We start from the raw sequence: 24,009 nt of genomic DNA, 5'->3' as shown, positions 1-24,009 counted from the left end.
TCAATTTGTTAACGTCACCTATTCCTTAATGAGACTATCAGTTCCACAGTGGCCAAGACTGGGCTGTTTTGTTCTCTTCTACAACTCCTCCTCTGAGAAGCCTTCCCTGATGCCCAGGCTGGGTCAGCTGCCCTCTCTGGGTTCTCCCATCCCAGCCTGAGTTGTCATTGTCACGGATTCTGTCCCCACACTGGACTGTGATTTGGGGACTGTTGGAACCCAGCCCTTAGCCCCAGAATGTTCAGGAAACATTTGAATGAATGTCGATATGTGTATCCCGACCCCACAGAAACTGCTTCACCCTGCAGCCATTTGGGGCTGGGGAATGAGGCCTATACTGACTGTTGCTATCTCAATTGCTTTTCTTTTGATGCTCACTTATCAAGGCCAGCTTGACATGACAGCATGGTATTCTTTGACTCCCACGAATATTTCCAGCTGCCTTAAAGAGGCTCTGGGCTCCCACATTCCTCCCTCCTCCAGAGCAGAAACCAAGGCCAAGAGAGGAAGACAGGGACTGGGTCCCTAAGATGCTGATCCCAAGCCCCAGTCTGCATTTTGGGAAAAGCCTGGGGCTCAGAATCAGAGCTCTTGCCTCAGATCTGCTGACTCCCTAGAACAGGGCTTGATATCCCCTCTCTTTTTTTTTAAAATTTTATTTTATTTATTTTTTTATATAGCAGGTTCTTATTAGTTATCTATTTTATACATATTAGTCTATATATGTCAATCCCAATCTCCCAATTCATCCCACCAGCCCCCTCCCCCCTTGGTGTCCATATGTTTGTTCTCTACGTCTGTGTCTCTATTTCTGCCCTGCAAACCGGTTCATCTATACCATTTTTCTAGGTTCCACATATATACGTTAATATATTTGTTTTTCTTCCTGCTTGGTCCCCTCTCTTGACCTCAGTTTCCTCATCTGGAAAGAAAGGGTAATAGTTCCCAACCTGCAGGCCTCAGAGAGCTCTCGGAGGCCACTTGTTGTAAAAATATATTCTCAATCCTACAAAAGAAAAGGATCATATTATTCAACGTATTTATACTTGAAAGAGCTTTGAACAGTGCCTGGCATATAATAAGTGCTCAATAATGATTAGTTATTATTTTAATCAATCTCTGTTTATGGGGCCCATATGATGAGCACATTGTTTCACAGCCTTATGAATCTGAGATCACGACACCCATTTTTCAGAGGAGGCAACTGAGGCACAGAAGGGCATGGTGACTTGTCCAGGGTCACGTAGCCAGCCAGAGGCTGGGCTGGGGTTTCAACCCATTTCTGCCAGGCTCCAAAGACAGGGTTCTTAACCATTATCAACTTCTTCCGTTTCTCAAATACACCAAGCTCACTCTGACCGCAGAGCCCTTAGACCTGCCGTGCCCTCTGTTCTTCCTAGGCTGGCCCCTGAATGTCCGATTCTCAGCTCAAATGCCCTCTCCTCAGAGAAACCCAGTTACTCCTCTCACTTGAGCTTAGTTTACTGTATTCCCAGACTGTGTGAGCTCAGGGAACACAGCCCACATGTAGACGAGGATCCGACAGATGGAGGGCGCTCAGCAAACATTTGCTCCTTGAATGAATCATAAAAGGTCATGTCAGCTAACCTGCCTTCCTCTGCTCCCTCCAGACTCCAGTTCTTCCTGACCCCTAAAGCCACAGAGGCCTGGAAAGTCCCACCTTCAGTACAAAGACCCTCCCTCCAGCTGAAGTCCCACACCAGAAAGGCTCTGGTCCCTTCCAGGCTGGGGGCGGGTGGGTTGGGAGAAGTGGGAGGAAGAGATTAAAGCAAAAGGATACACCCAGTCCAGCTTGAGACGGCGGGAAGGCAGCTCGGAGCGTGTATCCAGGCTGTAGCTGGGTGCCAGCTCGTCGGGGATCAGCATGAGCACAGGGCGGCCCCTCAGGAACATTTTCACGGAGCCCTCCTCTGCCAGAACACCCCAGAGGTCAGGTGCTGACACCAGCCCCCAACCCTATTTCCTTTCCCCTTCCGACTTCACTTTTTTACTTTTTTAATTAGCAGAGGCGGGGAAAATGAGGCCAAAGAGGCAAAGGCCCAGCCAGTAGCCAGGCTTCCTGACCTCCAGCTCTGGCTTCTCACCCCAGGAAGCCCCACCCATTCTCCCTACTTACCCATGCTGAAGATAACTTCTTTGGTTTTGCTGTCAGGAAAGAGAAAAAAAAAAAAAGAAAAGAAAAGAAAAGAAAGAAAGCCCTAATTAGCAGGCAAGTCAGAAATTGGGAGAAACCACTTCCCCACCCCAGCGCTCCCCGGAGGTATTTGATGAAAAATGGGGGCCGAGTAAGGAGCGGAGCGCTGCCTCTCTGCAGGCCGTGTGCTTTGCTCGGTTGATCTTGCAGAGCCTAAGACACAGGCCCAGAGAGGCAGTGATCGCCAAAGATCAAACAGCACGAAGTGGCAGGGACGCGATCCTGAAAGAGGAGCGTCACAGGTACCCCTCCCACCTAATCAGCACGGTTCTCCCAACGCTCCCCACCCCCAGTCCCACAGAGCCCCAAACTTCAAGCAGAGAGGGAAGAGGTGAGGGTTTAAGGGAAGGGGCGTGTCTCCAACTCCCTTTGCTGACGGAAGGTGGTGATGCCCGCGGGTCTGGGTCCCCGGAGAAGGGGGAAACCTGGGATCCAGATCCCGGTAGCGCGAGGAGGAGGGGGGTGTGCGAGAGAGTCTCACCCAGCTCCAAAGCTACTCATGGCGGCGGCTGGCGAAGCTTCGGGGCCGGGGGTGGAGCCGGGACCGGCTCCGCCGCTTCCGGCCCTGGGAGGCGCCCACGCCGCCGCGCCCTGCCCCGCCCTCCACTGCCAACCCCGTAGCCGGAGGGTCACACTGGGTCTCAGGTCCCTGGCTGTGGGTCCTGATACCAGGCTCTTTTTTGGGGGGAGGGAGAGTGTTTTTTGAGAACATGGACTCGGGGACGTGTCTGCCTGAGTTCAAACCCCAGCTCTGCCAGTTCCTAGCAGTGTGGACAAGTTGCCAAACCTCTTGCCTCGATTTCTTCACTTTTAAATTGGGGATAATAAAAATACATACCTCCCGGGTGATTGCGAAGCTTAAATTAGTTAATTCATGTAACATGCCTTGCGTGGTGCCTGGCACATAGCTTCTGTACGTGTTTGCCATTATTTCAGTGAGGTTGAAATGTGTGATTTTTGACTCTGGTCCTGCCTTAGTCTGGTCCTGCCTTAGTCCGGACCCGCCAAGCCCTGACCACGCCCACTGCATCAGGACTCCACACTCAGGTTTTTACACCGCCCAGACCTTCAGTGTGGCCCGGGCTCTGGGAACTTGACCACGCCCAACATTCTGATCATACACACCTCTCCTTCCGATCCTGCCCCTGAACTGACAGCTCTCCATGGAACCGCCTACCCTCCTCAGGTCCGGTTAAACTTCAGACCATGACCACTTTCACCTAGAGTCCCTTCAAGCCTACTGATATCTGCCCACGCCCACATATGACCACGCCCAACTTTCAAACCACGCCCATTTCCACCTGGCAGCGCCCCAGGCTCCCCGCCGCCCAGCTTCTTGCATCGGACACTACGGCACCTGGTCTTAGCCCATTACCCCCACCCCAGGTTCTGATTCTGCCCTGGCTAACCCTCTGGCCACACCCTCAAATTCCAATCACTTCCCTCCCTCTGATTACCCCATTTCCTGCAGAAACTCCTCTGAGGGTCCTGCCCTGGCTACATCTCTGAGACTCAATGGGGACTCTCCCCTTTACCTTAATAGCCACGCCCACAAACCTGGCTCCTCCCTAACTTCTGCTCCGGCTCATCCAAGAGACGCTAATCATCCACGTCTCCTAGGTTCTAGTCCAGCCCCTTAATGCTTTGACCACGCCGCTCCGTGTTGGTTCCGCGTTTCCATGCCTCGCAGTTCAACCACGCTATCTCAAGATTGGTCTCTCCGAGCCTCCGGCACTGTTTCCGCATTCTGAACTAGATGACCGCCCTTTAGGTTATCAACTCGTGGCCTGGGGCATCACCCTAAATTCCCCATCCTTTTCCAAGCCTAACTGGGGTCCTGGCCCCACCCGTTGTGTCACGACCCCGCTTCGGACACCTACCCTTCCTTTTTGGCGCTACAATTGCTGCTAGAGGATGTGGTGCGGCTGCGGGGGTCCTCGCGGCGCACTGAGGCGAGGCGCTCTGGTGACAAGTAGCGGCGGGCACTGCGAATGGAGAGCACGTAGGTAGGGGCAGAGCCCGCGAGGCCAGCAGGCGAGTGCCGGAGGCAAGAACTTCCCCAGACCTTCCACTGCTGGTGTTCGGACATATGAGTCCATCCGTTTCCACATAAACAGCCTCCGAGGTCTTGAAGGAAACTGGGGATCCTGGCTTCCGTGACTTACCTGCGCCCGGAGGTCGCCTCCTTTTTGGGGGAGGATGGGGACGTGGCATAGCCGCCCACGCGCCGCGGGGGTCCCGAGCCATTGAGGGGCGTCCTAGTGGGAAGGCCTTTCAAGAGCTGACACACTAGAGGAATGGGGTTAGAGGACAGAAGGGGGTGAGTGTGAGGTCCTGGCCCCAGTCCCTCCCATCTCACCCCTCCAGTTTAGTGAAGATACCCGAAGCTGTGGTGCCTAGGCGCGGAGGCGCCCGGCCCTTGGGAGTGCCCCGCGCACGCAGAGCAGCGCCTTGCTCCTCGCATGCCCGCAGGCGACGCAGCGCGTCAGCCAGCGCGGCCTTTAGGACCGCCAGCTCGTCTTCCTGCAGCTGCAGCCGCTGCTCCAGCGCCGACACGCGGTCGTCCACCTCCATCCCGCTCGTGCCCGACAAATTGTCATCTGGAAGGCAAGGGAGCGCTGGCTGCGGGGGGCCACCCAGGAGCTACAACGCCCGAGGTGAGACGTCCCTCCAGCCTTCCCTGGTCTAATCCTGGGGCCAGCCACGCCCCCTTCCTCTCCAGTAACCTGGGGCTGGGACGCTTGGATGTGGGCCAAGAAAAGGGGAAGGAAATCCCCATAGCTCTCAGCCCTTGTCCGCACACTCCTCTCTGCTGCAGCGCCCTGGAGGCGTGACCTTAGGGAAGTCCCTTCCTCTCTAACCTTCTAAGAGACTACGAATCAGGAGCCTCTCGACTCTGGTTTTAAGATTCTATGACTAAGATGCTAAATACATATGAGTCATATCAACATTTTAAGGATGACACCAACTTTTCGCTAGTGAAACCAACATTCTAGAATTGATTTTCAATATTCTCTGACAAATATCAAGATTTTATCGCGGGTACTAACATTCCCTCTCTGTTTCTAAGACTTTCCAAGCCATAAAGGTCGTGCCTGGTCCCTCGCCTTCGCATTCCCTCCCCACCTAGGGGTTCGATACACGAGCCTGCTGCAAGGACAGAGTTTCTGCGGCCCCTGGCGGCAGATTTGGGAGTTGCAGGCAGCGCATCCAAGACCCGAGACCCACGGAAGAGAGATACCCGCGGGGATCTGACACCCAAGCTTTCTTCCCCGACCCGAGCTTCTCCCGTCTATTCCCCTCCTTTATTTGGCTTATGTACCCCATGCCCCTGATTCGGCTCTCCCTCTCCCCTCTAGGCCATGGGTGCAACCGAATAACTCCTCCATCTCCCGCGGGGGCCCCCCCTCGCCCATTTTTCCCGAAGTGGGAGGGGCAGAGGACCAAGGTGGTCCCCCCTCCCCCCTCCCTCCCAGACCACTCATACCCAGACTCATTGCTGGCAATAACCAAGAAAGCCCTGGCTCCCAGTCGGGTAGAAGTAAGGTTGGTACCATTAACAGGAACCGGGCGTGGAAGTAGAACCTGCCATCCCCTGTCCGTAGGCCGCCCCGCCCGTCCGCTGGGCTCCGCAGTGCAGCCGTCTATCCCGTCCCTCCCTCCCCTCCACCCCCCGCAGCCCAATCGCCTGCCTGGCCTTGCCCGCCCTGCCCCCCACCCAGCTCCTCTCTGGTCGGGTGCCTGGACCTGCATTGGAAGGTGGGGGCCTCCCGAGGTCTGAGGGAGAGAGCTGTCAGGACTTGGAACTCATAAGAGGAGGAATCTCAGGGTCCTGTTGGCAAAACGTTTTGCAAAAGAGGAAACTAAGGACGGAGGTTGGGGAGTGTGCAGAGATCACCAAAGGTCAAACAGCCAATAGGTGAGGTGCAGGAGGGCCTGGTCACCTCCTTGTGACAAGACCCCTCTTGCCTACCATTAATAATACTACCCCCCCAAATGAGATCTGTTATAGGGAGCTTACACGTGGCAGGCACTCTTCTTGCAAAACACTTAGCACCTCACCTAGCTCTGGTTATGTGCTCAGTAAATCCAGAATATAATTAACTGTTATATGGTACCCAGTGCTCCCAGCAACTCTAGCAGCTGTAGTATTATACCCATTTTAGGAGGCAAGAAGGTGGAAGGGGACTGAGACCTAGAGAGATGAAGGTGCTTGTGCATGGACACACAGCCTTTCAGCAGCAGAACAGGTACATGACCCCAGGCTTAGGCACCCTGTCAGCCTGCCTCTTAGAGGGGCAGAGGAGACAAAATAAGCATTCTGGAGCTCTGCCAACTCCAGTGGTCCCTGACACTGTGCTGTGTGCCCAGGGCAGTGAGCCTCCAAATGGAAGACAGTTCCTTCTCAGGGCCCCTGAGTGAAATGGGGGAGCTTTCACCTTGGCCCTTCAACCCCCATCCAGAGAGCCAGCTGCATTCTGAGGCCTTGGCCTGCCCACCCCCCACCCACCATGACTCAAGTCCTCCGCTCCCTCCTGACCATTCCCCCACCTTCGGCATTTTTGCCCGGAAACCAGCCCCCACTTCCCACTTCTCCCATCCCTCCCTCCTCCCCTCTGCCTCCAGCTTCCCTCATCTGGGCCTGACACCCACAGTGACCTTTCTTGTATTGTACCCATTTGTCTAGGGAGAAGGGATGAGTCCTAACGGGTGGGAGGGGCGGGGCCTGAGGATTTGGGGGGGTATAGTCGAAGCAAAGTCCTCTGGTCATCCTACCCAGTCCCACATCCAGCCCACAAGCCAACACCAAATACCACTCTCCCCCTAATCTGTCCCTCTGCTAGGGAGAAGGGGGAGGGTTCCAGAGGACTGAGAGGGGATAGGGAACGCAGAGTTCCAGACCTCCAGGCCTCCCCCGCTTCTGCCCCAAGCTCCTGAGGTTCTGCTCCTTTCTCTCAGTTCAGACACCTCCGAAAAAGGGGAGGGTTGAAGAGGGTGGGGGACTAGGATCAGGGCTTTGGGGATCAGGGAGCTTGCTCTAGGGTCAGGGTCCTGCTAGGGGAGAAAGGAGAATCTTCAGCAAGGGGCCAGGATGGGGACTTGGAAGGAGGAGATTGGGGCAGGAGGAGATAGGTCCAGCCCTGGGCGGGGCCAGGGTCGGAACTGAGGAGGGGTCTCACCGTTGCAGTATTGAAGCAGGGAGGATGTGTCGTAGAGGCCGCAGAAGGCCGGGCCGCGCTCCGCCATCGCCCCGCCACAGCCACCGCCAGCCCCCCCGGCCCCAGCTCGGGCCTGGGCTCCCCCCCCAGGTCCTGCCTCCCGTTGCCATAGCAACGCCCTTCGTTCCAGCATCCCCGGCTCGGCCTGCCCGGCATCAGGCGGCCGACGCCGGGCCTGGCACCGGGGTCATCCCCCAGGATGCTCAGAACGGGGGGGGGGGGGGTCGGAACACCCCCTGCCAGGACCCCCAACACAATCTTCGGGCCGGGATTGGCTGACCCGAGATCCCCCTCGGTACTGTCTGGTCCCGCCCACAACAGGCGTGTATTCTCTTTAGACACCCCCGCCTGTTCAGGACCAATGAGAGCCTGTCGCGCAGTCCCCCTCCGCCAATAGGGGTGCAGAAGGTTTGGAAGGGGCAGGGCCTTCTCTGCTTTTCAGCCCGAAGCATAGCCCCCGGCTCTTAGAGGAAGATAGGGTGGAAGAAGACACTCCACACCCCGCAAACCTCCCTAATCTTTTATTGGATTTTCGAGAAGCCACCTTGCAAGACTAGAGCCTGACCCTAGAGTCTCAAATCCGCCCAGATATCCACTAGCTCCGCCCTGGAACTCTTATTCTAGCTCATTTCTTAGAACTCTTGTTTATTCTATCTACGCCCGCCCCCAGGGCTCTTAACTCCACCCCCAGAATCCTGAGGGGGGAGTTAAAGTTCTATTCCCGCCCCCAGAGCTTTTGGCACCGCCCCCTAAGCATCTCAGGGCGATGGTGCTTGGCCCAGAGCCCTTGACTCGGCCTCCTGATAGGATTGGCTCCGCCCCTTAAGTTTATACCCCTACCCCCAAGTCTGTTAGTCCCTCCCTAACCTTTCCTTCCACTTTCCTATTGGCCGCCCCAGGCCCTTAGCTCCTCCCCTATAGCGTTCATCTCCCATAACCTTGTTATCCAGTCCGGGTTTTGACAAAGGCCCAGCTGTGATGCCTGGATGGCTGGCGGTGTCAGTCGGAGGCGGCTCCGAAGTTGGGGGGAGAGGGGAGGGTAGAAACGCTGACAATGGACTTAAAGAATACTGGATCACCTTCTCCAAGTCTCCATTGAGGGTCAGCACCTAGAAATGACCCAGAATATGCTTTATAGCGGTGGGAAGTGAGCCCAAAGCAGAAGAGATTTGCCTCTGGATGGACACAGCAGGCCTTGGAAGCCCAGGGCTTTGGAACCAAATTGGCCTGGGTTTGAATCCTGACTCCACCAGTTTCTGATTGTGACCTTGAGCCTCAGTTTCCACATCTGGAAAGTGGGGGGTCATATCGTGCCTACTTCTTTCATTCATTTGAAAGTTTGGGGACTTTCCTGGTGGCGCAGTGATTGAGAATCCGCCTGCCAATGCAGGGGTCACGTGTTCGATCCCTGGTCCGGGAAGATCGCACATGCCATGGAGCAGCTAAGCCAGCGTGCCACAACTACTGAGCTTGTGCTCTAGAGACTGCGAGCCACAACTACTGAGCCTGCATGCCACAACTACTGAAGTCCACGCACCTACAACCTCGCAACAAAAGAAGCCACTGCCAGGAGAAGCCCTCGCACCGCAACGAAGAGTAGCCCCTGCTCTCCGCAGCTAGAGAAAGCCTGCGTGCAGCAACGAAGACCCAACGCAGACAAAAATAAATAATAAATAAATAAATAAATAAATAAATATGTTTACTGAGTGCCTATTATGTGCCAAGCTCTGTTCTAAGTGCTGGAGTTTCAGTGATAAGCAAGTCAGCCCCAGAGTTTGCCCTCGTGGTCTGTGCAGCTTGCGGAGGAAGTAAACCACAATACAGAAAACAAGTAAATAGTAATAGCTAACATTTATTGAGCACTTACTATGTGCCAAGCACTCAGTTATTTTCATCACCATTTTACAGATAAAGAAACAGGCACAGAGCTCATAAGATAATTTCAGGTCCTGGCATTACAGAGATAAGATAGAGTGATATGGTCAGGGATGGGAGGGTGAGGCTAATTTAGAGAGAGTGGGGCCAGCGAAAGTCTTTCTGAGGAAGTGACATTTGAGCTGAGATGTAAATGACAAGAAGAAAGCAGTCACACAAGGTGGGGTGGGGGTGGGGGTAGGAAGTAGCTTCCCACGTAGAGGGAAGAGTAAGTGCAAAGGTCCAGAGGTAAGTATGAGTTTGGCATATTCCTGGGGCAACAAGAAGACCGGTGAGGATGGAGCTGTGGAGGAGGAGGAGAGCAGGAGGTAGATGAGGTCAGGGAGGTAATGGGCCTGCAGATCTTGCAGGACCTCGAAGATTGTGGGCAGATGTTGGCGGTTTGTCACTGTATCCTCCATAAGCCCTAGTGAGGCCACCTATGTAAATCACACATGAGAACAGTGCCTGGCACACAGTAGGCACACATAAATGACAGCAACCCCTATTCATTTCTCAGTGAAACCTACTATATAAGATCAATAACGGGTTCCAAGTGATGACCAAAATAGACGTGGGCCATTATCCTTCTACGATCACAGCTAACTGTGTCACTGACAGAAACAATGCAGGAACTCAGATTTCCTGCTTCCCAAACACCCATTTCTCCCACCCTCCACCTCCCTAAGCTCCAATTCTAGGAGAGGGGAAATCAGACTCCTACATACAGAACAGTGTGCAGCAGGCTGCAATGTGCTAAGGGCTGTTACCGGAGCGTCCCCAGAGGCCTGTGGGAGCCCAAGGGAGTTCAGATCCTGAAGGCTCTTGTGTGTTGGGGGTGGGAAGTGCAACCAGGTTGTGAATGAAGGAACCACAGCGGGAGGAGTTTAGGCTGGTGGGTTGTTGGGGCAGGTGACACACAAAGATGAGTCAGTCCTTGCTCTGTGTGCATACAGTGACCTTGGCCCAATAGCTTGGCTTTTCCTTCTCTGCCAAATGGGAGTCATCCCACCACCCACTTCCCAGGGGAGAAGAGCAGGTTCAGTGAGCTCATGCCTGTTAAGTGCTGCTCGGCACAGTGGGTTTTGGGTAAGGCTAATAGAGCTAGTTTTATTACAAGTGCTTTCTCAGATAGATGTTAAAGGCCCCGGGTGACAGGAGGGGGGAGGGGGCAGCTTTGCCAGGGGGCTGGGAGCAGGGCTCACCGTCATGCTTTGTCTTTTCTCTCTGCCTCTAGGTTTCCTTCTCTCTCTTCTAGGTTTCCAGCTGCTTTTCTCTCTCATCTCTGTCTCTCTTTATGTCTCCGTCTGGAAATTGGGTCCTTGATGTATCACTTATGAGCTAAGTCACCTTGAGCAAGTTACTGCCTCTCTCTGAGCCTCAGTTTCTTCTTCTGGAAAATGGAAATGAAAATGCCTCTGTTACAGGTCTGTTATGAGGATCAAGTGAGATACGTATATGTAAAATGCCCAATATATGGTACAATCATTATTATTCATTAGCCTGATTTGGGACTGATTTTTTCTCAGCCTCTTTTTTTTTTTTTTTTTTTTTTGACCATGCCGCGTGGCATGCAGGATCTTAGTTCCCCGGACAGGGATCGAACCCATAGCCCCTGCAGTGGAAGTATGGAGTCTTAACCACTGGACTGCCAGGGAAGTCCTTTCCTCTGTCTTTCTGACTCTTTCTTTCTTTGTGTTTCTCTTTCTACCTCTCCTTCTGTTAGTCTGTCTCCCTAAGTCTATACCTGGGCTGGGAGCTCCATGAGGGCAGGGCAAGGGCTATCTTGGCCATCCAGGCCCCCAGCATCACCAAGCCCAGGGCCTGATATATAACAAGTACCCAATAAAGTAAACTGAATCCAGCTCTGTGCCGAACCCGTGTTGGGTGATGCTGGGGACCCAGTAGTGACTGAGACAGCCCCAGCCCTGCCCTCGCAGAGCTCATGGTTCAGGAGAAGAAATCATTATTTGTTGAGTGACTGAGCTAATTTTGAGGTGGGCTTGGAAGACTTGACCAAAATTGTGTGGAAGTATGTGAGGCGGAAAAAACTGCTGGAACCGAGGTTGGGGGGCTGGAAAGGGTTTGAAGAGTCGGGAAGTGATGGAGAGAAGGCTGGAGAGCTCAGCAAAGGCCTGGAAGGCTGTGAGAGGAGCCTGAGGGAGCCATGGCAGGTTCTGAGCAGGAGAGGGACAGGGACAGGTTTGTGCTTTAGCAGGACCACTCTCACTGCCTGGCTGCTCTGGGGAGGTTGGGGGATGGATGGAAAGGAGAGGGACACGACTGGGGCAGCAGAACAGGGAGAGAAGGGTCCTGGATCAGAGTAGGGGCTGGGAGGAGAGGGAGGAAGAGCCAGATTCTAAATACCAGGAAAGGGGACTTCTCTGGCGGTCCAGTGGTTAGGACTCCACGCTTTCACTGCCGAGGGCACGGGTTCGATCCCTGGTCGGAGAGCTAAGATCCCACAAGTCGCATGGTGTGGCCAAAAAATAAAATTAAAATTAAATAATATAATATAAAACAAAGTAAGTACAAACCAGGAGGAAAATGCCAGCCTGCTCTCCATGACGCTAGAAAATGGGCTTGAGGGATGGCCCACCACCACCAGGGGGCAGCCAGGGCTCCAGGTTTGAATGTCTCAGAGGCTCCTCCCAGGGGCAGGGAGCATTGCTCCTTGATCTGGAGGTGGTGGCAGGTGGGAGCTGTCTTTGGGGCCCCAGCGGAGAGCCCCTCTGCTCTCCTGCCCTCCCATCCTGGCCTCTTGGTTCCCTGGAGCCCTCAGTCCACCAGCAAGAGATTATGTCAACACAGCCCCGCTGCTTCTGCCCGGGACAATATTTGCCCTCAGGATCTGGGAAGGTTGCTATGGAGACTGGGGACGTGCTGCAGGAGGGTGGGGGGCAGTGAGGGGGGAGAGGCAGGGTCAGGGGAAGCACCCCCCCTCCTGGAAGAGGGTGAAGGGAGCCAGGCCTCATCTCTGTCTCATCTCTATCTGATTGTGTCTTTGAGAGTTTATCCCCATCCTCATTTATCTGTGTTCCAAGTCTCTCTGTCTCTCTGGACCGTTTCTTCATCTCTGTCTCTGATTATCGCTCTGATACCTGTCTCTGGGTCTCTGTCTCTCAGATCTCCTCTCTCTGAGTCTCTTTCTCTGTCCTTTTACTCTCTCTCTCTCTCTCTCTCTTTAGGTTCCCATCCCTAGGTTTCTCCACGTCTCTGTGTCTCTCTTGGTATTATGTCTCTATGTCTCGGTCTCTCTTCGGGTCTTGTCTCTGTCTTTCTGGGTCTCATGTCCTTCTTTGTCTCTGTCTCTCTCTTGAGTCCCATGTTTTTTGTGTTGGTCTCTCTAGGCCCCCATCTCTGGATCTCTGTCTCTGGGTTCCTGTCTTTCTCTGGATCCTATGTATGTGTGTGTGTGTCTCTCTCTGGGTTTCTGTCTTTCAGGCCTTGTCTCTCCGCAGTCCCCAGGGGGCCATCTTGGCCTCCCATTTCTGGCCTCAGTCCCTATGGGGCCCCCCTCTCCCCATCTCTCTCTGCCTCATTTCTCCTGCACCATCTGCCGGCACTCCAGGCCCCTGCCTGCTCCCCACAGGCTCTTCTTGGCCAGGCAGCCCCATGGGGGGAGGCACAGGTCCCCCAGCTTCATCCTGAGGTGGGGGGAGCACTGCCTGGTCAGGCCTGGGGTGGAGGGAACAACAGCCTGGAGACCCGGGACCAGGGGACATGGAGAGAGAAAAACAGACAGACACCCTGAGAGGAGATAGGAAAAGAGGGATGAGAAAGGAGAAAGCTTCAAGACAGGCAAGAAGAGACTGACCTGGAGAATGGAGTGAGCAAGAGAGATGAGGAGGGGGCGAAAGGGAACCTGGAGGGAAGAGAAAAGACAGTCTAGCCGACAAGAGCAGAAGACAGACAAACTGAGTGCGGGCTTAGAGGAAAGGAGAAAGGAGACATTCAGACCGAGGAGAGAGGAGATGGCGTGGAGAGAGATGGATGATAGAGAGAGAAGAACAGGGGGACAGGGCAGGGCTGCTTCTCTGCCTGCAGCTTCCAGAAGCGCTGAGCGTGGGGATGGGGGAGGGCCCCTGTGGCCACCCCTGTGGCCCTGGTGCCTCCTCCCCAGACCCTGGGAGACTGTAAAAGCCCTCAGGAGGGCTGAGATGGGCAGGGGTCCAGTCGGGGACCCAGGCATCACCCCTCCTGTCCTTCACGCCCACTCCCCACCCAGTGCTCTGTTCTGCCCTGTGCTTTCCCAGAGGGACTTGATGAGGGAGGGGCGAGGGGCTCTGAGCCCTGCTGCTCATCTCCCGGCTCCTGCCTTGGTTATCTTTCCTCAGGGTCCCCGTCTTTCAGGCTCTCTCTCCCTCCAACCCTCCCCATCTCCATCTTCCAATTTGTATCTATTCTCTCTGTCTTTCTCCCTCTCTTGGTCCCTGTTTTCTCTCCCCTGTTTTGTTTTGTTCTCTCTCTCTCTCTCTCTCTCTCTCTCTCTCTCTCTCTCTCTCTCTCTCTCTCTCTCGGTATTTCTCTCTACTTTTTTGTCCTTTTCTATTTCTTTCTCACTATCTGTCTCTCTTAGTCTCTGTCGTCTCTGCCTCTTCCTGTCTCTGCCTTTCTCTGCCTGTCTCTGGTTTTTCTTGGTCCTTGGTTTCTTTTCCTGTCTCTCTCACCACCTCAGTTCCTCTCCCCTGCTTCCCCCTCCTGCCCCCAGCCTCTCTCCTCCCACTTTCCAGCCTCCCCCCACCTTCCCATCCCTAGCAAGTGACCCCCAGGCCCTCTTGAGGCCAAGAAGAGACTCCCTCCCAACTCCAGCCTCTTCCCGAGGTGCCGGGCAATCTCAGACCCCTCCCCTCTCCACTTCAACTGAGCCTTTCCCAGGACCCAGAGGACGCCAGGAATGTGGGGCAGAGAGCAGGGAGGCCAGCTGGAGGTCAGGAAGCCAGGACCCACCCATGTCAACCCCCCTCCCCCAGACTGGTCTCCTTTTAGCCTCTGGTGCTGGATCTCACGCCACCCTTACTCCCTGCCCCTCCCGGGGCCTCTGGGCCTCAGTTTCTCCTCTGCAAAATGGGCAGGCTCACCTCTGTCCCATTTACCTCACAGCTCCCCAGGGAGTGTGTGCTCGTGAATGTTACTAGTATGATTAACGTGCAGGAATTGGTGATTTGTATTAAAGGGGGAAGCGAGTGCTGAGAGCCGGGACGCAGTTTCTAAGCCAAATATTCTCCGCATTTCAGAGCAACGGAAAAGACTGAAAGTGGAGATTGTGAGGGGGCGTGCGATTCAGTGGTGACTGTGACCAGATCACGTGAGGCTATGGGTTCGTGTGTGATCATGGGATGATGATGTGTGATCCTGTGGAAAACTGTGTGACTGTGTGTGACTTGTGAGTGCAGGTGAGGCTGTGATGGAGCGTTGTATGTTTGTATGACCTTAGCACTGGATGTGACTGAGGATGACAGTGTGACAATGTGACACCAGGAGCTCATGAGAGTGTGCCTTAGTGACACTGGGGGAATGTGTGTTGTTGGAATATGACTGTGGACTCTGTAGGTGATTATGTGAAGTGTGTGACTCGATGTGTGAGCGTGTTAATGGGTGGAGTTGTGTAACATTGTGTGTTACCTTCAGATCACGTCATTAAAGGATTGCATGACTGCGTGAGGAACCATATAACTGTCTGCTTTTATTTCGTCAACCATCATCCTTTGAGCCTCTGCTCTATGCCCCAACCTGTGCTGAGTGATGCTGGGGACCCAGTGGTGACTGAGATGCCCTGGCCCTGTCCTCAAGGGGCACACAGGCCAGTGAGGGGAGACAGACAGTGTTTGTGATGTGACCTAGTGATGGTGTGAATGTGTGTGTGATGGACACTGTATCATTGGGACTGTGGGAAGCTGTGATTGTGTTTCCGTGTGAGCAGAGGAGTCCACGCCCCAGGTATGTGGCTGTGTCACTGCGAATGACTGTTAGCCTGTGGGGGAGAGACTTTGGGTCTCTGGGTGTGACGCTGGATTGTAGGACTGTGAATGAACATGAAGAACATGTTCTGTGAGGAACAGTGTGTGAGATTCTGTGTCATGCCTCCCTGCGGCTGGGTGTATGGGATTGTGCGTGACACTGTGTGTGACTGCGACTCCGTGTGCAGTGGCTGAGTGGGGCGGGTGGGACAGTGTGAGAGGCTGTGCACCCTGGGAGGGGGGGTCCTCAGGATGATGACAGTGACTGTTCTCCCACGTGACCCTTGGCTGTGAGTGGCTGTGACACTCACATGCAACTGGCCCCCTGTGCTGGGTCTCTGCCCCGAGCTCCCCCTTCCTGTTCCTTGGCCCGCCCTGGCCCCGCCCCCTCCCACCACCCTAGGCTGTCACCTCTTCCAGAGCCCAGGCGAGGCAGTGGAGGCAGCAGCGTCAGAAGCAAGGGATCGAGAGGAGGGCTGGGGACAGGTGAGGGCTCCCCCCATCCCAGTCCGTTCCCCCTGCCACACGTCCCCCTCAAGCCTCTGGGCCCCTCTTTCTGCATTTCTTAGTCTGTGCTTTTGTCCCTCCGCCCCTCTGTGCCCACAGTCTATATCCTCCTTCTATCTGTCTCTCAGCATCTCTGTCTCCATGTCTCACAGTCTCTGTTTAGCCTCTAGATAGCTCTGTATCTCTGCCTCTTTCTCCCATTCTCTGTCTCTCTCCACGTCTCTATCTCCTCTTTGTCTCCTAGCCCACATTTTTGTCTCTGTCTTCCTCTGCCTTTTGGTTTCTGGTCTCTTGCTGTGTGTCTCATCCTGTCTGTCGCTGTGTCTCTCAGTCTCTATATTTGTCTCATGTCTCTGTGACTCTGTGTCTTTCTGGGGCTCCAGCCGAGATCCTCCTTGCTTTCCCCTTTCCCTACATGGTGCCGGCTGTGGGGTGTTGGGGGTTAGACCGATTTCCAGGCATCTGGACCCCTGCAGACCTAAGAGGGTCTGATGCCTCTCTGGTCCCTAGGAGACGATTGTCCCGCTGACTCTGGGTTTTATCCACAGTAGGGAAAGTTTGATACGGTCGGGTTCCTATCCGCGATTTGAAAACCCTTTGGGAGAGTGGGAACTTCAAGAGTCATTTCAAGCTCCGTGCCCGCCTCTCCAAGGTGGTGTCCAGGTTCCCCGGAGTCTCTAGGTCTATACTCCGGGTGACACTGGCGCTTTTGCCCAGCGCGGCTCTAAGGCAACCGCACTCTCAGCAAACACCCCCCTTCTACCGCCGCTGCCCCAGAAACAGCCGGGAGCGGGCCCGGGAGTCAGGTGTTGGATCTCGGTCTCCGCCCACTCCTCACCACTCCCGCCCCCCGCCCCAAATCACCACTCTTGGGGGAGGGGGCGCTGCCTCCGGGTACTTGAATCCCTCTGCGTGGTGGCGCTGGGGCTGGGGGAGGGGGGCGGCGGCTCCTGATTCTGCCCTCGGACCCCCAGAGCCGGCTGCCCTTGCGTGACCGGACCCGTCGCCCCCCATGCCCTGCCTCTCACACGATGCCGAGCTGTCCACCCTGGTGGCTGCTACTGCTGCTCTCGCTGTCGGAGCCGCTGCTCCGGAGGGCGGAGGTGAGAACCCGAGGAGCCAAGGAGCTCAAGGCTTGGAGGGATGTCTGGGGCCGGCTTTTAAGGCTTATCCCACTGGGAAGATTGTTTTAAGACCTCGCCGCCTCCTTCCCGTAAATTTCCTGAAGGTTTTCAGTTCCCCACAGCAACTCCCCTGGTGGTTTCTAGGCACCCCTCAAGACTTAGAAGAGGTTTCTAAGCCACCCAAGACTCCTGAGCAAAACAGGACAGCCCCTCCAAGTCCCTCTAGGGTGTTTCTGGCCCTCAGGAACCACGCTGCCTGGGAGCAGGGGTCAGCGCGGGGCGGGTTTGGGGGGGTCCACCTTTCTCTCTTTTTGTAGGCAGGCTCTGAGGGGCAGACGGCGGGAGAGCTGTACCAGCGTTGGGAACGGTACCGCAGGGAGTGCCAGGCGACACTGGAGGCTGCGGCGCCCCCAGCAGGTGTTACTGGGGTGGAGATCTGGGAGCAAGAGAAGGTCTGGGGCTGAGAGGGGTGGGCTTGAGGCCGGCCTAGGACTGATCCGCGGGGCCTGAGAGAAGTCTGTGTTAAATGTGGGCGGCGTGGGAGTGGCCTGAGATGAACCTTGAAAAGGGAGGGGTCTTGGGCGAGGCCTATACTAGGTGGGTGGGACCTAGAGTGGACCGCGAAGAGGGAGTTTGGGGTGGAGCCTAGGAAGGGCCTTGCAGAGTGGGAAGCATCTGCGGCGGGAACTTGCTTGGTGGAAGGAGCCCAGAGCAGGGTTCGGAAGGTGGGCGGGGCCACAGCTGGTGGGAGGAGCTGTGACGGAGCAGGGACCCGACCACTCCAGGTGGGCGGGGCTGGGGCAGGGCTTGTGTGTGGAAGGCGGAGAAGTATTGGGCGAGAGGTACAGAAGGTCCACCCGACATCTGGCCCCCACGCCCACCCCAGGCCTCGCCTGTAACGGGTCCTTTGATATGTACGTCTGCTGGGACCACACTGCACCCAATGCCACTGCCCGTGCGTCCTGCCCCTGGTACCTGCCCTGGAACCGCCATGGTGAGCTGCCTCGTGGACACCGGGCCCTCCCCTGACACAAACAACTCTCTTTTAACCCTGACCCCAGACACCACTGCCCCGCAGCAATCCTGCTCCTCTTTGTCCGGCTGGGTGTCTCCTTCTGTCTGTCCACCCCTGGCTGGGTCACCGCATAATGCCCCTTCTCTGTCTCTGTATCTCTCTGAGGACCACAACGTTCTTATTTTCTCTCCTTTTCATGAGTCTGTTTCTGCACATCTTGGTCTTCCTTGCCTAACTAGCTGTGTGACCTAGGGTAGTTTATTTAATTTCTTTACGTCTCACTTTCCTCGTTTGTAAAATGATGTTTATGATAGTACCAAGTTCACAGGCTTGTTATGAATATTAAATTAATTGATACGTGTATAATGCTACATAAGGGTTTATCATCATCATATCACTGGATCTCTCTCTGCCTTCGTCTCACAATTTGTCTTTCTGCCTCCATCTCTGTGCCTCTGATCCCCTCCCTTGTTTCCCCACAGTGGCTGCAGGCTTTGTCCTCCGCCATTGTGGCAGTGATGGCCAATGGGGACCTTGGAGAGACCATTCTCAGTGTGAGAACCCAGAGAAGAATGGGGTTTTTCAGGTAAGAAGAGGTGAGGGATTCAGGGTAGGCTGTCCAGACATAGGCAGAAAGCAGCCTCAGACAGAGCCTCAAACCCCTGGTACTGTTCAGGACTCTGGGTTCCAAGTGATAGAAATTCAGCTCCTTGTTTGAAGGAGAAAGAAAAAGAAATATATTGGCTTCTGTGATTGAAAAGTATAAGGCTACAGCTTCAGGCAGAGCTGGATCTGGGTGCTAAAATGATGTAGTTGGGAATCTCACCATATTGTTCCTCTGTTTTTCTGTATGATGGTGTCCTCTTCTCTGTGGAGTGGAAAAGGTGGCTCTCACTGGCACCAGGCTCACATTCCACCTACCAAGCAACAATGTAGGAAGACTGAGTTTTTGTCTCAATAGCTCTAACTTTATGTCCCAGGACTGACTGTCATTGGCCTGATTTGGGTCATATAACTGCCCTCGACTAATCGTTGTGTGTGTGTGTGTGTGTGTGTGTGTGTGGTGTAGTGTTAGATAGAATGCTTTGATTGGCTGGTCACATGCCCAGACTTGGAGTTGAGGGGCGGAGTGCCCCACTCAGACAATGGTAGGTGGATCCCCAAAGGAACACTGGGGTGTGGGGTACAAAGAGCAGATATCTCTCCAGCACCTTTGTGGCCCTAGGGGAAGAACTGAGCTCTGTTTCTGGGTCTTCCTGCCCCACCCCCAGGACCAAAGGCTCAGCTTGGAGCGGCTGCAGGTTGTGTACACCGTGGGCTACTCCCTGTCCCTTGCCACACTGCTGCTCGCCTTGCTCATCTTGAGTTTCTTCAGGTGGGACCCCCAGCCCTGAGCGGAGGCAGCAGAGACTGGGCTTCAGTTCTCCCAGTAAGATGGGGTAGTCAGGCTCCACCGGCAACAAGCATTTAATGGTGGTTCCGTGGGAAGGGCTGGGGGGTAGTTTAAGGGACTCTGTGTGGCCAAGGCCAGGTCCTCAGACTGCCTTCCCAATCCCCCAGGCGGCTGCGCTGCACTCGCAACTACATCCACATCAACCTGTTCATGTCTTTCATGCTGCGGGCAGCAGCCATCCTCACCCGAGACCGTCTGCTTCCTCCACCTGGCCCCTACCCTGGGGATCAGGCTCCTATCCTGTGGAACCGGGTGAGCACCGTCTCTCTCTTTCTCAAATTGGGATTCTCCCTCCTCTGGTGAGGCCAGAGGGTTTCCATTCCATTTACTACCTCCTACCCTATCGACAGTTAATCTCTCTTGACCCTTCCAACACAATTGGAGAGGGACCCTCCCAACTCGGCCTCCCCCATCATTGAACTCTCCCACCCCATCACCTCCTCTATTGGAATTTTCCATTCCCGTTCTCTCAGTATCTCACCCATCGTTGGACTTTCGCACCAATGAGAGAAATCCCCTGCTAGAGGTGAGACGGTGGCAGGATGGGAGAAACTAACTAGTGGGGGGATTTGGTAGATACCAATTTGTTCCTGAGAGACAAGGTGGGAGAGACTAAACTCTAGGGACAGCGGGGAGGAAACCTATTAAGTTGGGCCATACCAATTGTTAAAAAGCCAAGGGGTGGGAGAGTCCATATGCTGGCGGGACATGAGAGAAAACTTTTGAGAGGTGGAGTAGTTGAGTGGAATTCTTAGAAGGAGATGGGGTGGGAGAGGCCATATTTGGGGGGATCTGGGGGGAACTCTGATAGCAAGATGTAAGATACCAATTAAAGATGTTAGAGTGGGAGAGTTCATATAGGGAAAGAGAATAGGGCGAGAGAAACCAAAACGACATCATCCTTTGGTGATATAGAATGAGAGGAGTATATTTGATGTCAAGAGACGACAAGAGATGGGGGTGGAGGGGGCCCTGACTGCCCCCTTCTCTTGTCTGGCCACCCCCTAGGCCCTAGCTGCCTGTCGCACGGCCCAGATCTTGACCCAGTACTGCGTGGGTGCCAACTACACGTGGCTGCTGGTGGAGGGCATCTACCTGCACAGCCTCCTGGTGCTTGTGGGAGGCTCCGAGGAGGGCCACTTCCGCTGCTACATGCTCCTCGGCTGGGGTGAGCCCCGACCCTGTCCCCTGCCCAGCCCAGCGCGCCTCCCCTCTCCCCAGCTACCCTGCTGGTCTACCTCAGGGGGTCTCCTCTCCTCTCTAGGCTTCTGCCTCCCCTTCCCGGCGGGGGAATTCCTCGGGTCTTGGGCCTGGCGGGGCCCGTGCGCGCTCTGACAGCTGCGGCGGGGTGGGGGGCGGGGGTTGGGTCTGCACAGGGGCCCCCGCACTTTTCGTCATTCCTTGGGTGATCGTCAGGTACCTGTACGAGAACACGCAGTGAGTCGTGGGTCTGGGGCGGGGCTTGGGAGGTGGGCGGAGCTTTGAGGGACGCGGGAGGGGTGCGATGGAAACGTGGGGAGGTTCTAATTGCACCCAGGGACCTGGGTGGGTTCTGAAGGAACAGGTCGCTTAGCAAGTTGGGTTCCAGGACTACGGGAAGGGGAGGGATGAGGGCTGGGCCTAAGTAGTAGCGGGCGGGGCTTTAAGGAAATGTGGGTGTGGCGTTAAGGAAGGTGGGCGGGGCCTGGGAGTTCAAGTGCTTAATTCGTCGAGCCTAAGGTTTTCTGTCCCTTAGCTCTACTCCCCCTCCTCCAGGTGCTGGGAGCGGAACGATATCAAGGGCATTTGGTGGATTATAAGGACCCCTATCCTGCTAACCATCTTGGTACGGCCGGCCCCACCTCTTTCAGGCTGGTCTCAGGGATTTCCTGTCCTGGGAAGCCGGGGCGGTGGGGGGTAGGCCTGAGAGGGGGGAACTGGCTCAGTCTCTCTCTCTCTCCCCCCGCAGATTAATTTTCTCATCTTTATCCGCATCCTTGGCATCCTCGCGTCAAAGCTGAGGACGCAACAGATGCGCTGCCCAGACTACCGACTGAGGTGAAGGAGGGCAGTGGGGACGGAGGGGAAGGTGGCTGGGTGCAAGATGGGGGACCCGGGGCCGTGGGACCACTGCCACCCTCTACCCCCAGGCTGGCTCGCTCCACGCTGACGCTGGTGCCCCTGCTGGGCGTCCACGAGGTGGTGTTTGCTCCCGTGACTGAGGAACAGGCCCGGGGTGCCCTGCGCTTGGCCAAGCTCAGCTTTGAGATCTTCCTCAGTTCTTTCCAGGTGCTTAAGCAGGGTGCAGGGGCTACGCCCTTTGACTTGGGGCCTTCCTACTCAGAGGGGCACGAGGGTTACAATCATCCTCTGGCGCAGCCACAGAATGGGGTGTGAAGATGGGATTTTGTTCATTCATTCTACACAAAATACTGAGCTAGCGCCGTCCCCGGGCTGGGGAAGCAGCAGAGAGGAGACAGGAGACCAGGCAGCCCCAGTAGTACTGCCTCCCGGTTAAGATAGAGGGCTTTGAGGCCAGCCAGGGCTGGGGCCAAATTTGGGTTGTCACTCCCAGCTCTGTGGTCTTCACCTCAGGGCCAGGGCAAGGGTGAGGCATCTGAAGTACCTAAAGCGCAAATTTTAAGGAAGTGCTCCCTGAAGTTGAAGGCCCACCCTGTCCGTGCTTGCCCTACCCTAGCCTCCACCCTGCTTTTTACCTTGTTGGGCCTCAGTTTTCTCATCTCTAAAGTGGGGACAATACTTGTCTCATTTCATAAGGCTGTTCATTCATTACATTCAGCAAAACTTTATTGAGCACTTACTATGTACCAAGCACTCTTCCAGGCTTACTATGGGGATACAGCCAAGAACCAAATGGTGCCTGCCCTCTAGTGAGAGAGACAGATGCTAAAGATACTATATAAGTAAAATATACAGAATGTCAGATGGTGAGACATGCCTAAAGGAGAGGGGAAGAAAGCAAGAAAACAGAGATGAGGAGCCAACAAAGAAGGATGGGGTTATAGACAGGGGGTCAGGGAAGGCCTCGCTGAAAAGACACTGGAGCAGAGACCCAAAGATGAGGGAACAAGCCAGGAAGACATTTGGGAAAAATGTTCCAGAAAGAGAAATGTGAAGTGCAAGATCCCTGAGGTGGGAGAGAGTACCTGTCATGATGGAAGAAGGTCAGCATGCCTCAGCAGGGGGAGCCAGTGAGACCAAGCGGGGGTGGTGGTGGGGGGAAGGACAGAGGTGAGATACCTGGGCAGATCCTTGAGCCAAACGAGGACTTTGGCTTTTCCTCTGAGTGAGGTGGGAGCCAAGAGAGCAGAGGGACGTGATCAGAGTTAGATATTAAAAAGATCGTGGAAAGTGATAAGAAATATCTTAATAATTACACATAAAATAATTGTCTTGCATTAATATATCAATTACTTTCTTAATTATAAATATACTTTATATTTATTTAAATTTATATTTAAAATATGTATAAATTTATATAAATATAAAACTAATTCTTTATTAAAGTTTATAAGTAGGGAATTCCATGGCGGTCCAGTATTTAGGACTCCGTGCCTTCACTGATGAGGGCCTGGGTTCGATCCCTGGTTGGGGAACTAAGATCCCACAAGCCGCACAGTGTGGCTAAATAAATAAAATCATGTAGTAAGTTATGATAAAATTCAGAAAAAGGTTTAACTATGTGCCACGCACTACGGCTTCTTGCATATTAATAATACCTCGATTCTCACGACCACCACTGTATTATTACGCCATTTTCCAGATAAAGAAACTGAGTCACAGAGGGGTTAAGCAGCTTACCCAAGTGGGGAGGAAAGTGGGGAAGCGGTGATCACATCCAAGCAGGCTACCTCCGGGGTCACCTGTTCTTAACCTCCAGCCCTGATTGCTCAGCAAACTGGCGAGGGCAAGGGGGGATTCGGGAGCCAGGGAGAAGGTGACTGCAATAGTGTAGGACCAGGGTGGCGGCAGGCGAGGTGGTTTGGGGCCTGGAAGGGGTCAGAGCTCATTAAGGGGTGTTTATAACCCTGCCCCTGCCCCCAATTTAACACCGCACCTCCTCTGGCAGGGCTTTCTGGTCAGCGTCCTCTACTGCTTCATCAACAAGGAGGTAGGGAGAGCCCCGGCCCGCCGCCCACGCCCTCTGCCGGCCGCGCAGGGAATGGCGCGCCCCGCGCCGCCTCTGAGCGCTGTCCCGTTGCAGGTGCAGTCGGAGATCCGGCGGGGCTGGCACCAATGCCGCCTGCGCCACAGACTCGGCGAAGAGCCGTGCCAACCCCCCGAGCGCGCCTTCCGGACCCTGCCCTCGGGTTCCAGCCCCGGCCAGGTCGCCGCCGGCCGCGCTCTGTGCTCGAGGACACTCCCAGGTCCTGGGGGTGAGGCCAGCCATGTCTTAGAAAGTTACTGCTAGGCTGCGGGATTCTTGGGTCCATTCAATTAGCACGTATTTATTGAGCGCTTGCTGTGTACCAGGCCTGGTGTGGAGAGCGCTGGGGAAATGCGGCGGCGCGGGGGCGGGGGCGGAGGGGAAGGAAACAGAAGACAAGGTCCCTATTCTCCTAGAAATCACAACTGAGTGGGGAAACAGACCGTGAGGATAAA

The 24,009-nt window shown here is 54.9% G+C and overlaps 2 protein-coding genes and 2 long non-coding RNA genes across 13 annotated transcripts in view; 2 read left to right on the top strand and 2 right to left on the bottom strand.

Moving 5' to 3' along the window:
- The window catches only part of EML2 (EMAP like 2), a 23,665-nt gene extending 15,939 nt beyond the window's left edge, over nt 1–7,726 (bottom strand). For 3 of the 9 annotated variants that reach the window (XR_010939270.1, XR_010939269.1, XM_067720484.1), the window contains exons 1-6: nt 7,396–7,725; nt 4,597–4,815; nt 4,381–4,504; nt 4,096–4,200; nt 2,138–2,166; nt 1,802–1,931 (exon numbers count right to left, since the gene is read on the bottom strand). Coding sequence is in view for 7 of the 9 variants with exons in the window: in XM_067720484.1 (XP_067576585.1) it covers nt 1,802–1,931; nt 2,138–2,166; nt 4,096–4,200; nt 4,381–4,504; nt 4,597–4,815; nt 7,396–7,567 (779 nt within the window). In the remaining 2 variants the exon portion in view is untranslated. Of the gene's footprint in view, nt 1–1,801; nt 1,932–2,137; nt 2,167–2,640; nt 2,792–4,095; nt 4,201–4,380; nt 4,505–4,596; nt 4,816–5,702; nt 5,728–7,395 lie in introns of those variants that run through there. The other 6 variants (XM_067720485.1, XM_067720487.1, XM_067720482.1 and 3 more) reach the window with 5 other exon arrangements.
- On the top strand, nt 3,907–9,116 carry LOC137215355 (uncharacterized). The gene is made up of 3 exons (XR_010939271.1): nt 3,907–4,221; nt 4,583–4,872; nt 8,825–9,116. It is a non-coding gene; the product is annotated as an uncharacterized lncRNA (long non-coding RNA).
- LOC137215356 (uncharacterized) lies at nt 8,362–18,873 on the bottom strand. 2 transcript variants are annotated; one of them, XR_010939272.1, is made up of 3 exons: nt 18,781–18,873; nt 10,554–10,741; nt 8,362–8,543 (listed from the first exon to the last, which is right to left on the bottom strand). It is a non-coding gene; the product is annotated as an uncharacterized lncRNA (long non-coding RNA). The 2 variants fall into 2 exon arrangements; XR_010939273.1 differs by lacking the exon at nt 8,362–8,543 and adding an exon at nt 9,336–9,788.
- Nucleotides 15,723–24,009, top strand: GIPR (gastric inhibitory polypeptide receptor). The gene is made up of 14 exons (XM_067720490.1): nt 15,723–15,794; nt 16,790–16,918; nt 17,257–17,356; nt 17,826–17,933; nt 18,437–18,540; nt 19,226–19,329; nt 19,515–19,659; nt 20,416–20,575; nt 20,784–20,844; nt 21,163–21,232; nt 21,356–21,444; nt 21,537–21,675; nt 23,477–23,518; nt 23,612–24,009. Exons 2-14 carry the CDS (start codon nt 16,847–16,849, stop codon nt 23,816–23,818), a joined length of 1,401 nt encoding a protein of 466 aa, XP_067576591.1. The 5' UTR covers nt 15,723–15,794; nt 16,790–16,846; the 3' UTR covers nt 23,819–24,009.

Source organism: Pseudorca crassidens, chromosome 20 (assembly GCF_039906515.1).
Source record: "Pseudorca crassidens isolate mPseCra1 chromosome 20, mPseCra1.hap1, whole genome shotgun sequence".
Classification (NCBI taxonomy): domain Eukaryota; kingdom Metazoa; phylum Chordata; class Mammalia; order Artiodactyla; family Delphinidae; genus Pseudorca; species Pseudorca crassidens.
The sequence above is the reverse complement of the archived record's forward strand: the minus strand, read 5'-3'. Positions and strand labels throughout refer to the sequence as shown.